This window comes from Furipterus horrens, unplaced genomic scaffold (genome assembly GCF_987537825.1).
Source record: "Furipterus horrens unplaced genomic scaffold, mFurHor1.1.pri manual_scaffold_3, whole genome shotgun sequence".
Classification (NCBI taxonomy): Eukaryota; Metazoa; Chordata; class Mammalia; order Chiroptera; family Furipteridae; genus Furipterus; species Furipterus horrens.
The window spans coordinates 89,234,902-89,251,750 of record NW_028327173.1 but is presented as its reverse complement, the minus strand read 5'-3'; the positions used below and the strand labels follow the sequence as shown (position 1 = coordinate 89,251,750).

Here is a 16,849-nt window from a genome sequence, read left to right as displayed (position 1 = left end):
ATTATTAAATTTGCAGATGTTACATTTAGTTCTTCCTGTCTTAGATGTGTATCTTTTTTTTTTTTTTTTTTTTTAACAGAAAACAGGTTTAATTAAATATTACACATATAGTCTTTTGTAGGCCTTTTTGGCCTAGCTATCATGTTTCTGTTTGGGGGAAAACTTGTACCTGAATGTTTGCCTTGAATTCTTTTCTGAGTTAATGGTCCAAGCATATAGCTCAGCAAATACGAACCCACCCTGGGTCTAACAAACTAGCTACATTTAGAAGAAATTAAGGTGCCAAGGAACCATTTCAGAACTTACAAAGAAATGCAGGCTTATGGGTGAGAGCAGGACCCCAAATCTCTTTGCCCAGTAATGTATGAGAGGTAAATTAGAAAACAGGGTTTCGGTTGCACAGGTGAATACCCACCTCTTATGGACTGAATGTTTGTGTCCCATCCAAATCCATTTATTGAAATCCTAACTCCCAGGGTGATGGTAATAAGAAGTGAGCTGATGAGGTCATTTAAAAAGGTCCCAGTGAGCTCCCTCACCCCTTCTGCACACAATGAGATGTCTGGCCCTTGTCAGACACCAAGTCAACTAGTGCCTTGATTGCGGACTTCCCAGTCTCCAGAACTGTGAGGTATAAATTTCTATTATGTATAAGTCATCCGGTTTATGGTATTTTTGTTATAGCAGCCCAAAGAGACTAGGCACCCCCTTATAATAATAATTCGCTTTGACTGAATTATAGGATAGGTACTGTTCTAAGCATTTCACATGCATTGTTTTATTTGATTCTCACAGTACTTCTGTAAGGTAGGTATGATTATTGTTGACACTTACCGATGAAGAAACTGAGGCTCAGAGAATTGAAGACAGTTGCTAGTGAAGTTAGAACTGTGTCATTCTAGATGTGCTCTGGACTCCTAGTATCCTTCTCCTTTTCTCACTTTACCCCTTTCACACCCCCAATTTCTGCTCAGTATGGTGTGGTTCCCTGGGACTAACTTCAGTCCAGCTCTGGGGGTAGGTCATGTGAGTAAGGCTAAGCCAATCAGTGCAGGGTCAATGGGGCTCGTCAGGAGTGGTCATGTGACCCAAAACACTGCACTCAGAATGAATGGCAGGGTTTTGAGATAAAGTTGTCTCTCATGTTTTGTACTTTGCACAAGCGTGAAGTTATTTGCAATTGTAGAAAAGACTGTTGGAGGGTGAAGTCAATACTCAGGGATGTCAGAGACGAAAGAACTGCAGAAAAATAGAGGTGAAATGCTTAGGACAGGGCAAACCATGACTGACGCCTGAACCCTGGGTCTCAGCAGTCACAGGGATCACCAGGGTCCCCATATGCATAAGCCAGATTGAGGTGAGTCTCTGTTTCTTATAAACCAAACGTTTTGAGTGATGTGATTACACTATCCTAAATGAATCTTCAGAATCTTGCCTGAACCCTAACCTGGCCAAGCTTCCTGTGGACACTGGCATTTCTTAAAAAACAACAAAAACAACAACAACACACACAGAAAGGTTGAGATTGCATGGGGTGGGGGTGCGTGGAGGCGGGAGAAGGTACAGAAGGGATAAATGATGATGAACAAAATAAAATTAATATTAAAAAATAAAAGCATATTGAAATATATATGCTTGTGGCACCAAATAACTGGAGCTGGCTGATTTTCCCAAGAGTTCTTTGGTTCAGGAGGCATAGCATAATCTTGAACCGAATTGATTTTTTGGGGAGTGGATTTTATTGAGAAATTTTTAGAATAGTTGAAGGTGACTTTGAAGCAGTAGCAAACTCTGTTTATGAGAAAATGAGAAGTAAATTAAGTTCTTTATCTCTACACACTGACCCCCGACCCCCAGGTGCACACACAGACGGTCACCTGAGAGAGCCTGCCTGGCACTGCTCACCTCCTCAATATCTCCTACTTCCTAGAGGATAGTTTCAAACTTCTTCCGAGTTGCTATACTATATTCTGCCAGAGTGTTAAAGAGGGATAATGATTTTGGCCGTTTCTCCTACCAGGACTGTTTTTTATTTTAATAGGAGACGTGTGAACAGTAAGCAATTTTCTCAACTTGCGAGAGTGAAACTCACAGTGAAATGTAAGGCCCATGACAGGAAGCTAGGGCAGATGTATTTTGGGCCAGAGAAACACTTCCTTTTTCTCTCAAATCATGTACCCTTAGTGCAACTGCTGTGTACTCAGTCATGGTTAAGGTTAGCCCCGTGTATGAAAATCCCTGTTTCACCCAAACCTATAGCATCTGAAACTCTCTCAATCACACACAAACACATACACATGATGTTGAATTTTTAAGAAGAGGGCAAAGACTAGGAAAGGGAACAGCTGAGTTATAGAAAAATAAGAAGTGAGCTCATTCCTTCCTTTTTGCCCTGCTGTTAGAAGGCTGTGACAGCTGTCCTGAGCTGTGGAGCATGTGCGGACCCAGAGTCTTTGCAGGGCCTTTACTAGAATAGGGGTGTTTACTGGAGAGGGAGTGGGGGAATGAGTCTCGCTAGAGGGAACAGTGAAGGACCAGAAACTCAGTTTGCTGTTTGTGTACATGACGGGCTCGCCCTGCATGTGGTTAGAGGCCACAGCTGCTCTTTTCTCCTGAGCATCTAGGGGCATAGGTGAGGATACTACTATAAAATTGCCTCTTTAGAACCCAGAAAACCTCAGATTCTGGTTTTAGAGTTTTGATTCACCAGGCATTTATGGACTGCTGGTCTAAGTAGTTTAATTATATACAGATAGTATTTAATAGCAATGACCATTTTTAAATTGTGAATTTTTTCCCCCTCTTTTAATCTTTAATGTTGTGGCACTTTGATGGAAAAGAAAAAGACCAGAAAATGATAAAGTCAACTCAGTAATCCGATTCTAGCCCCTGAGTAGGAGCAACAGGCCAGGCAGAAGAGGAGGAGGCCACAGGACAGCGAAGGGGCTGTGGAGCCCACCATTTGATTCTGCACCTCCTGGGAACAGAAGATGGGGCTGCCAGCGTGGCTTTGATAGTAGACGGACAACCTGCTCATTACAGGGGGGCATGAAGGTGTTTTTGTACGTGAATAAATGTATCTGCTGGCCAACAGGTGGCTTTTTAATGTTTCAGGGGGCCACACGCTCCAGGAAGGCAGGGACAGCATCTGTGTTGCTCCCTGGAGTATCCTGCTGCTGAATGCAGGGCCTGGTCCACACTGTTCAGCAGTTATCCATCAAGGGAGGCCCTGATGTCACTCTTTACGAGGTGTCATCAGCTTCCCCACCCTGGTGGTCCAAGGGTCAGGGCTTTCCCAGGAGAAGGACGGGTACATGTCCCCAGTGTTCTAACTGTAACAGGGCCACCATCCTCCTGAATCTCTTAGCACTACGTGTTCTGCACCAGCCCCCAACTGTGTCTGGAGGAAATTACATCATAACTAAAGGAGGATACTTAGGTTGTTGAAAGAACCACGAGGAACAATTCTGGGTCAGCTTTTTTTATTCTGTGTCAATGAGGAACCACTCCTAAGGAGCTGAGATGCAGGGCATCTGGTGTGAGGTGACCATTTAATAAAGAAGGATGGACCCTCAAGATGCTTAGTGACCACTAGGAGGCCCCTTAGAAGCAGATAATTTCAGGCACTTCATTGCATGTTTGGAGTCTGGGGCCTCGGGTGCTGGGGCTGAAGTGAGCCCCAGCAAGTTTCCAAGCCTTCTTGTAGAGGTTCTCTTTGTAGTTGGCTGGTTCTTCTTACACAGTAGGTTCAGGCTGAGGAGCTTGGAGTTCCCACAAGACAGATCGCTATGCTTTTGAGCTGCTCAGGAGCAAATGACTGTAGCGTTGGCACAGGCCACCATGGGATGGTTTTTATTATACAGTTTCAGTAAAACCCGGTATTCTCCCTGAAAAGGACACAGGGTAAGTATGAGATGCAACCAATAGAACAATCAACTGCTCAATAACTAGTTATCGAGCACCTTCTATGTTCAGCTACTTCTCAGACACTGTGGATAAAGTAGAACCAGACAAACCAAACCTTGCCCTGTGAAGCTTATGGACTCGCTGGGAGAGACAAACAATGCACGTGATAATTAGCTGTGTATATGGCATGTCACATGCTGATGTTACAGAGAGAACTTGAGCAGAGAAGGGGTGGACGGGAGTGCTGGGCAGAGCAGGGCAGGGTGGGACGGACTAGTGCTGGCTTGCAATTTTAAATAGGGATGTCAAGGTAGGTACCATGAAGAAGGTTCAGGAGCATGCATGCTGCTCTGGGGGCTGTTGTTCCCAGGTTTCAGGAAGAGGGCAGAGATCAGTTGGGCTGCAGGAAGAGGGAACCGCAGGAGCAGGGAGAGGAGATGAAGGCAGGGGTGGCCTCACTGGCCACGAAGATGCTGGCTTTGACTCTGAAAGGGACGAAGGTTGCAAGTCAGGACAGTGTTTCCCCAGAGGAGTGATCTAACCTAAAGTGCTTGTTAATAGGAGGACCCCTGTGGCTGCCTCTAACAGAAGGCTGTGGGGCAGAGGGTAGACCCAGGAAGAGCAGGTAGAAGGTGACTTTGGGAAGCCAAGAGGGAGATGGTACACACTTGGAGCAGATGGTGGAGAGGGAGTGGGGGTTAGATTTTGGATAGATTTTGAAAGAAGAGCTGATATGATTTGCTGAGGAAACCCATGTGGGTGAGAGAGAAAGAGGGGTTAAGGATGACTCCAAGGATTCTGGCCAGAGCAGCTGGGAGGACAGAGTGTCATTTGCTGAGATAGAGAAGACCTCTGGGGGAGCAAAATTCAACTACATGAAACCAACACGCTCTGTCACTGCCTTTTAGGGTTCCTTTCTGGCATCAGCACTCCACAGAGGAATCCTTTTGTCTGTGCTTAGTGGCTGCTGCACAGGCCTGCATGAAGATGCAGAAAGAACCCCAGATTGACCACATCTGTTTTGTTCCCAGCAGAACCCTGCCCGGCCACCACAGGCCCATGTAGTAAGTGTCTGAAGACGCCACAGTCTGGAGAAGAAAAGCCTGGGGTGGGTGACCACAGTGCTAAGCAGGGCGAAAGGTCCAAGAGGGAAGGATGCACAAGACTCCTGGCACATCTTTGACGTGCTTGTCACTGGAGAAAGAAAGGGATTTCATCTGCGTAAGCCAGAGGGAAAGGATAAATCTGATGCTTGGGTAGAAGCTGCATGAAAGGTAGTTTTTGTTAGAAGAGAACGACTTCCTAGCAATTAGCAGAGGTCCAGCAGCTGAAAACTGTATCAAGACACCCAGGTTCTGCTCAGGATGGTGATGAGGGTGTGAGGATTGATTAGAGCCTCTCAGGCGCCATTTAACTTGAGGACTCTGTAATGCATAGGCTCCCAGGGGTCTGATTGCTCAAATATCAAGCAACTGAGATTTCAGAAGCAGTATCAGTTAACCAAAGTGGTGTAAAAGTTAGAGAATAAATAATAAGAAAAGACCAGCTCAGATTTGCATCTGATTATGTTTAATTTTCATCATCATTGTCTCTTTTTCTTTTAACTGTCTCTGTGCATTTACATACCTACTCTATAAAATTATTGAAAACAAAATAAAGTTTTCATTATTGCTTTATAAACCTAAGCAAAGATATAGCATTTAAAGGAAGGGTGTCTAGATTATGAAGTACAACATATACATACTCTGACTTAACAGAGAAGAGTATTTAGGTAACTGTGGCCGGCTCTGGGCACAGGAAGAAGGACATGCCAGAGAACAGGAGGGGCAGAGCAGGGACAAGGGACAGTGAGCGGTGGCCTTTCTGCTGTTGAGACGAGCACTGAATTTGTGACTTTGGAGTTTGTAGTTCTTGGCACTTATGCAGTTCAGGCTGTACCTACAAGTTGCCCATGTGCTTTGGAAGCCCAAGGATCTCAAATTCTAATTCAGAAAACAGCAGTCATAGACAGATGCAGGGCTCTAGGCAGGACTAAAATCTGGGCCAAGGGAGTGGTTCTGTTAAAAAGTAAAGAATACCAAGACACTGAAGACTGACTGCTGAGTGGAATAGTTTTCAGCCAAGCAGATACAGAATTAGCACAGAGCTCCTCTCCAGGGGATTTGATGGGAGGAGGGGATCTTTTAAAACCAAAAGGCTTTGCACTGTCTCTGTCCCATATTAGGAAGCAAAGTCTTTGAGCCTGGCTGGCTGGCCTTCAGCCAGGGAAGCCTGAGCCGCCTGCTGCTGGTCTTGGGCCAGCATGGGAGCCCATCTGGGGATTAAGGCCTCCAGCTGCCTCTGCTGTTATGTGACAAGTTGCATGTGTCCCACTCGGGTGTCAGCAGGCTGGGGCGGGATCAAGGCTGGGCAGGTTTCTGCTTCCCAGGCGCAGGCCTCAGAATGGGAAGAGGAAAGAGGATCAGGCAAAGAGAGTCTGTGGCTCAGACCCAGAGCCAGAAGACCTGACCACATCTTTGCCCTCATGTTGGCCAGCAATCTCATTGAGCACCATTCTTGGTTGAACACAGGTACTGCACTCACCCAAGCGTCCTGGCAATAAAACTTTTTACATCTCTGGTAAATTTTCTTTTAAAGGGATTCTATGACTGTAAGAAGTTCTTTCCCTCTCTATTTCATAGAAATTGCTTAAGGGAACTGGTTTATCTATTTTCTTAATTTAATAATGCAAGATGAAAATCAATAGCTTGCAAATTTTCAGTCAATCTCCACTGTGTGTGTGTGTGTAGGGGGGTCAGAAAAAAATGAGGAAGGAAAAAATTCAAATAAAAGAGATTTAAAGAAAAATCCCTCTGAAGAATTTAGCCCCCACATTCTAGACGTGATGAGAATTTGTAAAACTTGTACTGAAAGGCTTGCAGAAGAAACCCTGGCAGAGAACCCCAGTGGAGAAGGAAAGAAAATTCCCAGCTTCTGGAGCAGTGCTGGTGAAAGTCCTGGATGGTCTAGAGACATGATGGCTTTGACCTTAGGAGCCCAGAGGCTGGGACAGAAAGGAAACATACAAGAGAAATGAAATTAAGTTAAAGAAATTCTTTATGGAGAAGGAGACCCTTTTCCAGAGTCACTTATAGGTTCTGGAGGACTGAAAGGATGCAGTTAAAAACAACAACAACAAAACAAAATTATTACATTTTCATGATTATTTTTACATTATTCCATATCATTTTCTCAGGAGTAGCATACTGAAAATATATTGCTCATGTCAGAGATGCTTGACTCCATCCATCTAATAAAGTCATATTATTTTGAGAAAAATGGGATTAGAGGAAAGTTCTGCTCTTGGCTGTGGAGCTCACCAGTGAATGTTCAGGACGTGGGCATTTTATTTACTTGGTGGCAGCCCCTGAATAATAGTGCAAGGATCCACTATAAGTGGGGGACATTTAAGCCCTCATGGCTGTGTGTTTCTTCCTTTCTCTGAATGGCCAGCCTTACCGAGCACTAATGACAGCAAGTGTGTGCCTGCCTCCCACAGCCCCGGCAGCTCCAGTCACATGGAGTCCCCGTGGATAGAGCAATCCTGCAGGGACAGGATGCCTACATCCTGCCAGGCGGTGGTGTCTACCCCGAGGATCCCCTAGGGTCCAACATGATGTCAAATGTTAAATACCAAAATGACAAAACCAGTGTGTCAAACATTGGAAAGTGCCCACTATGAGCGTTATGGAGGAAGGGTTTTCTTACTAGTGGCCTATGAAGGTTTAAACTGTTTAATTCCCTGTTCCTACTCCTTCTATCCCTCCTCTTTCTCCTCCATTACCTCTACCTTCTTCTGCTTCAAGAAATGGCTCAATATAATAATTAAGTAACAAAGCAAAATAGAAAACCAAAACCTTACCTTGGGGATGTCAAATCCAGGATTATTGACAGGGCCAGCATAATAAATCTGTTCTAAAAAATATACAAAACATATATAGTGTTATTCAACCATTTAAAACAAAAATGATTTCTTGTATTATCTGGGTTCATTGTGCTCTGGGGATCCAGTGATGAAGAAAAAGATCTCTGTTCATATGCTAATGGGGGAAACTGACATTACAAAGATAGACAAACTAGACAGTAGCTAGATATAAAAAGTGCTAGAAGGAAATGTGTAGATAATGTGAGTGAGCCCGATGGTGTGACAGTTAAGAGGTCAGGCTGGAGCAGGGATGCACAGGTTAAATCCTGAGACCCTCTGATAACTGCTTGACCTTGGACAGTTATTGTCTTCTTGGGCCGAGTTTCCTTGTTTTTTAAGATGGGTATAATAATGACAATAACAGTGCCCACCTCATCAATCTGTGAAAAATAAAAGAATCAAGGTAAAGTGCTAATAATGTCTGGGCAGCACTCAATAAATACTTTCTAAAAGTATAAACTGGGGAGATGCCATGTTTGATAGGTGGCTGGTCAGGGAACGTATATTTAAGGAGATGACCTTGGAACAAACCTTGAGCCAGGAAAAGAGAACTTCAGGGCACTAGAATAAGGACAAAGTCCCTAATATGGATAAGAGTTTGGGAAGGAAGGACAGAAGGGAGATGACTGTGCTGAAGCACAGTGAACAAAGGTGCCTGTGTTGAGAAGAGACTGTAAAAGTTGAGGACAGACAGATATTTCAGGACCTTGAGAACACAGTAAGGAGAAAGGTGGTAAAAAGCCAAACGATTAACATGTGGAGAGGCCTATAGTGGAGGCCATTCCGTGGCTGAGGTTAGTGAGGGATTGGTGAAGCGTGGTGGTGGTGATGGAGAAAAATGAATACAGTCATGACGGTACTGGGAGACAGGACTTACTGATGAGCTGCATATGAAGAGTGAGGGCAAGGAAGAATTTTGGCTTGAGAATCTGGGTAGATAGAGATACCATTTATTGAGATTGAGGATCCTGGGGAGGAAGAAATTTGTGTGTGTTGGGAGGAGTGGTGATAAAAGAGCTCTATCTCTAGGTCCTTGAGAGCAGTTGGATACATGAATCTGGAATTCTAGAGAACAGGTAAGGGGGGGAGAGCTATGAATACTGGAGTCATTAACATGTATATGGTGATAAGGCCATGCGACAGTATAAGACACCCCCCCCCAAGGAAAATGAAATTAATAAGTAGAGAACAAATAAGAGCCATAACCATTCTTTTCAGGAGTTGAGTAGAGGAGAGGTCAGCCAAGGAAACCAAGAAGGAGTGGGGGGGAAGAGGAGAGCAACCAGAAGTGGAATCAAAGAAACCAAGAGATAAGTATTGTTCAAAAAAGAAGGGTATGATCAACTGTGCTGAGTGATGCTAAGAGTTCCTTTAAGATAAGAACAAAACTGTGCAGTAGATTTGGCAACATGGATGTCATTTAGTGACCTTGACAAGGTCATTGGAAAAGGTAAGGACAAATGCCCAAATGGGTTGGGTTGAAGAATGCTTTGGAGGTGAGAAAGTAAGGAAGTTTTTCTATAGAGGGAAGCAGGAAAAAAAAAAAAAAAGAATGACAACTAGAGGAGGATGTGGGGCTGAGTACTTTGTTTCTTTATTAAAATGAAAGGTACTGCACCATGTTTGTCATTTGAAGGGGATGATCTTGTAAAAAGAGAGAGTAAAGATGCAGAAGAGAAGGAACAAACTGAAGGAATGAGGTGTTTAAGAAGATGGAAGAGAAGGGGTTTGCCTTTGAAAAGAGCACAAGGATTATTCTTATAGTCATGGGAGAGAAAAGAAAGCAGAAGAGGTTCAGATGTAGATAGATTTGTAGATTAGTCAATGGGCCAATGACAGGATGCTGAATCTGTTCAGTTTTGTTTTCTCAGTGAAGATCATGGGCAAAGACACAGGGGAAACTGAGGGTGAGGACTCTGGTCCACTGTGGAGCAAGAAAATGGTATACAATAGTTATGGACACTGAGGAAGAAATTTACTTGAAAAATACAATAAGATTGCGAGGCAGTGTTGAGTGCTTTTTGAGGTTTGTGGCCATGTATTTGAAGATACTTTGGTTATCTCAGATATATAGTTTCTTAGCAATATTCATAGCTTTGCTGCAAGACTGGAAAGGGTAGATGATGAGATGGGAGTTTTGCTGGACAAAAATGATAAGGAGAGAAAGGCAAGGCTGCTAGGAATAGATGTGGAGAAAAGCTTATAATAACAGGGCATGGAACCTAAGGAGGGTGAGGAAGGAAAAGAAGGCAGGGAGAATTGATTAATAGCAAAAGGAATGGTGGGGTCAGTGAATGGGGCTTCCAGTATTGCACTTAAAGTCCTAGAGTAGGAAGCTGGAGGATATGGTGAAGCTGGAGGGCAGAGGCTAGACACTGACTTCAGAAGTGGTGCATTTACTGGTGATAAGATGTGGAGTTGACATGGGAAAGAGTGGTTGCGGTGGAATGAAGAAGTGGTTGTTGAAAGTAAGGAAGTTAAGGCACTGAAGCATCATGGTCTTGTGTGGGATATCCATGTCAATATTGAAGTCAGCAGAGAGGATGAAACCTTGTCCAGCTCTTCAGATGGTGACTGACTCCTTTGTGGTTGCCCAGCACTGTGCATGTAGCATATTATAAGCAGAGGCTAAGAGCACAGACTCTGGAGCCAGACTATCCAGGCTGGGCTTGAATCTTGGCTCTTCTTTGTACTAACTGGGCAAGTCACCCAACCTTTCTGTTTCCCTATCATAAAATACTGGTGATAATAACATTCACCCCACAGAGTTCTTGTGAACATCAAGTGAGCAAGTTAATAGGTTTAAAGCTCTTATAATAGCACCTAGTACATGGTAAGCACCCAGTCAGTGTTTGCCATTAATATATTCACCCACCAATCCACACTATTGGGGGTCCATCTAACATATTCTAGGCACTATTCTAGGAGCTGGACACAATAGTAGGCAAGAATATTATGTAAAACATTTGAATCATTGACCACCCAGAATTGTAATCATTTGTTACAGGGCTGTTTCCTTCACTAGACTGAGCTTCTGTGCTTTCTCATTTGCATGGTTCCCAATACATTGCACAGAGTCTAACACACAGCAGAGTGCAATGTATGTTTATTCAATGGGGTCATTGAATGAGGAGATTCAGAGTCAGGACATAGGTTTGCCAACCAACTTCATTGTCACTCCTCCTATTGCAGTCCTCTACCTGCGGGGAGGGCCCGGGCCTGGGAGGTGCTGATATGAGACTGGACTAGAGAATGGGTCAACCTAGTGATGAGGGTGGAGGGATGGTGGAGGAGGACGGAGCTGAATAAATACTCATTGGTGGTAGCTACTGAACTCTTTTAATGACACAGCGACTTCCTGCTTCACATAGTACCTGTTCAGTAAATATTTGGAGACAGGCCAAACTCTCCACGTTAAAAGGGGCTTTGGGCCAGGGGCAGCATGGCTGGTGCATGAGTAGCTGCTCACGTGGAACAATGCCATGAGGATGAGGATAATCTTTCTTTAAAAAGCCCTCCCCCACCCCCTCTGGCCAGGTCAATCTGAGATGGAACTTCTACCAGAAGACCGTTCTTAGCATAGACTTTGGCTTCTGTTAAATGTCCATGTCCTCAAAGTATTTATCCTTGCTTCCATGGTCAATTCCTGGTACCTTGCAAGGAAAACATGCAAACATGGTGTGTGCCAGATGGCTGATGTTCCTATTTCATTGCACTGTATATACTGGTCCCTTCATTTTTAAAAGAAAAATGATATATTTTTTTGTGGATATAATGAGTTTTATCGGAAACTATTGCTCTGTATGATGTGGTGTTAGAAATAGAGATGTTAGCATTCTGGACCCCATCCTTATGAATCTTCCAGTGCACCTGAAGAAGATGCAATAACTAAGCTGTGCAGAAAGTTAGTTGTGTGGGAAGCGAGTGGTGTGTGTGGACAGTGTATCTAACAAGTGCAAAGCATTCAGAGGGTCTGCTTGGGATTCATTTGTACTGCTGGTGTGTTGTACAACCTGAGGGCATGCCATTCACATTATTGTCTGTTTGAGTGGTACCCCCTGGTACACAGTGCCCCAGCTCCCGGTACATGATTTCATTTTAGGAAATTATCTCTTTCCCAGTGGGCACTCTCTGACCCAAACCAGGATAGTCTGAGTGGAGGGACAGAGAGAACCAGGACCAGTCTATTCTTGCAAGACATTGTTTGTTTCATTTCAACACACCAGTCTCTAGAGCTGCCCACTTTCTGCCTGGCATAGCAGCCTTCTCACTGATTTGTGACTCCTTTCGAGAAAATGCCTTTGCTCTTGTTGAGTGGAATAGATTTCTACCTTCAGCAAGTCAGGGACTTTGACTGCTGTGGGCATGAATAGCATGACTCAGGGAGCAGAGTCCAAGAATGGGAACTGGGTGTTCCCATCCGTGTCTGGTCTGACTGGATTCTCATGGACATGTGTTATACTCACTTTATATTTCTGCTTATTGTTCTAAGGTGACATGGTGCACACAACTTGACCTAGGAAGCACACAGACTTGGGATCAGGATATACGTCTCCTACTCACTAGCTGTTTGTGGGTGATTTGCTTAGTCATCCTGTGACTCAGCTTTCTCCCTTGGCAAAGTAAACAGGAATGCCTGTCTTGCAGGGCATTAAGAGGACTTAAGAACTTGTATGCAAACTCACTGAACACAATGGGGTCCCCAGAAAAGGTAAAGAGAGAAGTCATTAGTTGTATTGTTGTTCACTGGACATGACATAGTGAAGGCTCACTTGGCGGATGCTGAAGAACAGACCAAGACTAGCTTTGGGAACCTTTATGCCAAGCCAATGTGCACAACTGCTAAGATCTGTTGCTGCCTTTTAAAAAAATCTCTGCTTACGAAAAATGGATGAGTATTGGTTTTTGAAGAATACCATTGGAAAGATATTGAACACTTTGTTATACTTATTTAATGTTCAAAGATGTGCTAATTTGTGCTCTTCATTCTTAAGGGGTCTTTTACTGGGGTGAGGATGTCACTAGATCAAACACTTTACACTTTCAACAGGAGCTATTCTGGGGACCTGTGAAGTTCCTGAGAATTGCTGCAAGCAACGCATGAAACTGTCTATTTTTTTTAAACCTGATGAAACAATACCTAAAATTAAATTCTTGCTCCTTACTCAGATCCTCTCTGATTCTGAGATTTCTTTAATTAACATCCTCACACTCCAGTACTATAAAAAGAACCCCAGTATATCTGTACCTACTTCTTCCATTCCTTTGTTTAAAACCTTTATCAGTTTTTAATGTGAAGTGGATTAAGAAAATTCACCTCCCTGGTTCTGAACACATGAAGTCATTTCTGTGAATTGGCCGTTTTTTTTTTGTTTTTTTTTTTTTTGACCCAGATCTTTGTGTTGTTGGCACATAGTGCCTTTTAGAAAGGAAATTGAGTTGAGAATTGTGTAAATAGAAGGTCTCAAAGGGTTTTGGGTTAGACTGACATGAGACTCGGGGCTGCAGCTCTGGCCCTATGTTCTCAGTAGCCGGTGCCGATGTTGGCCTTATTGAGGGCACAGATTCTGTGAGGTGTTCTTTCCACCATTTCCTAACTCTTCCTAGTGTTATTGAAATTTCATTCAATTTTCTAAATTTATTACAAAAAATGTCCAATTTTTTTTTTTTTTTTTTTGAGCAGCAAAGCGAGGCATTTATTCACGAATCTGCAGAGTCGGGCGCACCCTTAGCCAGGAGAATGTGCGCCAAAAAATGTCCAATTTTTAAACATTATGAGAGTGCTTTGACAGTATAACATTCTTAGAGTTTCAATTTATCATAAGTAAGCCAATTAGTATATTCAGAACAATTTTTTTAAATTATTATTTACTTATTTACTTAGTATTTGACCCCTTTCCTAGCTGCCCAGTCTGGTGAGGGACTAGGAGACAGTGATGACATGGAAGAACACAGCCTGCACCTCACCCTCCAGTGAATGGGGGGACCTCAGGATCTCAGAAGGCCCCATTATAATGGTTCCTATGGGCAGTGGTCCCACAGTGAGGAGGGAGGTGGGGAGAATGTTCCAGGAAGACTTAGAGCATCATATCTGGAGTGAGAGGGAATGAGTGTATTACTTCATTTGTGTGAGCTCTAAACATAGTCTTCCTTCCTTTCCCTGCCTTTGTTATTTCCTTAAAGAGACTCAAATCTGACAGGTGGCAGATGTCCCATCATCCTGTTCCTCATCTCCTCCTTTCTGATGTGAGCTTTGCTTTCTTCAGTCCCTCACCCTGAGGGTGTTGTATTTCTCATCCCATAGGTTTCAGAGCCAGTTGTTGGTTAAGGCATCATTTAAATTAATAATGAACTTGCACAGGGCTGGGGACTTGGAAGATTGACCATTGCCTCCAAAGTGAATGTACCTGTAGTCAGAATCCCCGTGGGGCCCGAAAACCTTGAGGTTTCAAGAGTTCAGTGGAATCCAGGCAGTGTGAGTAAGGTAGCTCTAGGCTAAGCCCAGGCCCAGTTTTACTTTTAATTATATATGTATATATTTTTAGTGTGTCCTAATTTGTCAGTTTCTTCATCACCTGGGCCATTTTACCTGTTATTCTCTAAAGCATCTCCTTTTGTCTCTTCTGAACAGAGGTCACCAGAGGACTTAGTGTCATAGGTGTGCCTGTACCATCTCAGAAGTGATCCTGTAGCCACACCACATACGGTCGCACACACTGGGCCTGCCTAAGCAGGTGTGTGGGGAAAGAAATCCAGCTCTCACCCCACTGGACCAGGCTGTGCACCCTGGGGCTAAGCTGGTCCCACTTGCGGATAATCTGGTACCTGTGCACACCCCCTTGCCCACCGTGAAGTCACGGCTGCCATGTGAGCATCAGCTGTGCTTCTAACATCACCTCAGGTCAAATGCCTGTCCCCTCCACATTTGCCTGTTACAAATCACCCATGGGGAGCAAACAGTAAGCACAGGCACTTGAGCACCTGGGGAAACCCTAAACCTAGAAGGCTTGGAATCAAATGCCACAGCCTCCTAATCTTCAGAGGGATGATTCTGAGATACACACTACAGATCCCCAAAGGTCTCAGCAGAGCAGAGCCCAAGTTCCCCACACTGCTGATCAGCTCTTCAGCATCTCACTTCCTCCCGGCCTTTCCTCTTGCCCTGAGTTCCACTTGCTCATCTCTTGCTCCGGCTTCCTGGCATCACATCTCAGTAACTTTGCCCCCAGGTCTTTGTCTCTGACTTGGCTGGGGAGACCTCAAACTAAGAATGCTTCCTGGTAGGAGGTGTACATTTTCTTGATTCATATGAAGGCCCATATAAGCTAGTGTGGTCCTAGAAACCTGCTGCTGATGTCTTTGGACCTGTTTCTGATGATGGAGCCACCCAGCCAAGAAGGTAAATCTGAACACCCTGTAACCTGTTCTCTGAATTTTGCTCCAAAGGGCAGGAAGGATGATGAATGTCTTGGATTGTCTCTCTGGGAAAATACAGGGACTAAGAGAGGAACAAGAAGGTGAAGACTACAGCCGTGCCCAGAAGGGGATGAACAGGAGTGGGTGGGTGGCGGTGAGGGAGGCAGTCAGTTTGAGAAGAGAGAGAGGGAGCTGAGAAAGGAGGGGAGAGGTGCACAGCTAGCCCCAGTTTCTGTTTTCTTCATTCCATTGGATGGAGTTTTACTGTCACTGAATAGTGGACCTGCAATAAATAAAGTGTACTCTGAAAAACTGTTTTTGCAAATGTTGAGATTCCTTGCTATGCCAGGTATCCCTTTTATTGGTAGGATTATTTCTATTGCTAAGAGGATCCCAGTAGTTAGAATATGCTCAGTTTTATTTCTAGTATAATTTCCATGTTATTTGGCCCCTTTGGCTATATATAGGGTCAGTGTTTTCTGGGAATCATTGCTTTGGTCCTTTGAAGAATCGCAACTGTACTTGGGAGCTCATAAGTATCTAATTAGAGTTTGGATTACTACATGAATTATCTTAACTTGGCCTACCCTAACTTGTCCATCTAGGCAGGCTGGTGAGATCTTCTTTGTAGTCTTTTACTACTAGAGAAACTTAATGTTATTTAAAACATTCACTGTGTGATAGATCATTTATAACTCAAATGGGAATCCTTCCAGGCTTGTGCCTATGGCTGGGCAAGAGAGTAAAATTTCTGACATAAACTTTCACATACAAATTCAGGACAGACTGTTAAAAAACATTTAGAGCAATACAGAAACTCCTAGGTGAGTGCTAATAGAGCATTTTGCAAAGATGGGGCTCTTCTATACTTGTATCATCAAATGTGGTGACCATTAGCCACATGTGGCTATTAAGGACTCAAAATGTGGCTAATGTGACTAATAAACTGAGTTTTAAGTTTAATTTAAGTGTAAATTATTTAAGTAGCTACATGTGACTAGTGGCTACCATACTGGACAGTGCAGTTTTAGGTTAGCGCTGCCTAATAGAAATATAACGTGAGCCACTTATGTAATTTAAATTTTTCTAGTAGCCACACTTGAAAAATAGAAAAAAGAAACAAGTAAAATTAATTTAATAATATATAAATTTTTAACCCAAATATTATAATTTTAATATATAATCAATATAAAAGGTATTAGATATTTTAAAAATATTTTAATAATATTTTTCCCCATAGTCTTCAAAATCCAGTGTGTACCCTACATTTAGGGCATACGTTTCTTTGGACTGGGCACATTTATGGTGCTCAATAGCTACGTGTGGCTAGTGGCTACTGTCCTCGAGAGTGCCAATTACTGAGTCATTGAGGAAGAGCTGAGGCTCACAAAGTGAAATGATTTGTTTCTAACTTTATTTCTCCTTTTTGCCTTTACTGCCCAGGTTCCCTCCAAGAGGTTCATAACTCTGGCAATAAGGAGGGGAAGAGAATTCCAGTTTTGCTTTGTTTTTTCTTCCCCTAACCTATTTCTGGATTTCTGTGAATAAACACTTAGCATAACT

General features: G+C 43.4%; 1 protein-coding gene and 1 long non-coding RNA gene across 2 annotated transcripts in view; one reads left to right on the top strand and one right to left on the bottom strand.

Moving 5' to 3' along the window:
• Nucleotides 1-16,849, top strand: part of LOC150015472 (uncharacterized) — a 204,462-nt gene that overhangs the window by 177,688 nt on the left and 9,925 nt on the right. The window lies entirely within an intron of this gene.
• The window catches only part of LY86 (lymphocyte antigen 86), a 61,737-nt gene continuing 48,353 nt past the window's right edge, over nucleotides 3,466-16,849 (bottom strand). Inside the window, exons 4-5 of the mRNA XM_090269845.1 lie at nucleotides 7,808-7,860; nucleotides 3,466-3,887 (exon numbers count right to left, since the gene is read on the bottom strand). Of these exons, the coding sequence (XP_090125971.1) occupies nucleotides 3,804-3,887; nucleotides 7,808-7,860 (137 nt within the window). The 3' untranslated portion in view covers nucleotides 3,466-3,803. The remainder of the gene's footprint in view (nucleotides 3,888-7,807; nucleotides 7,861-16,849) is intronic.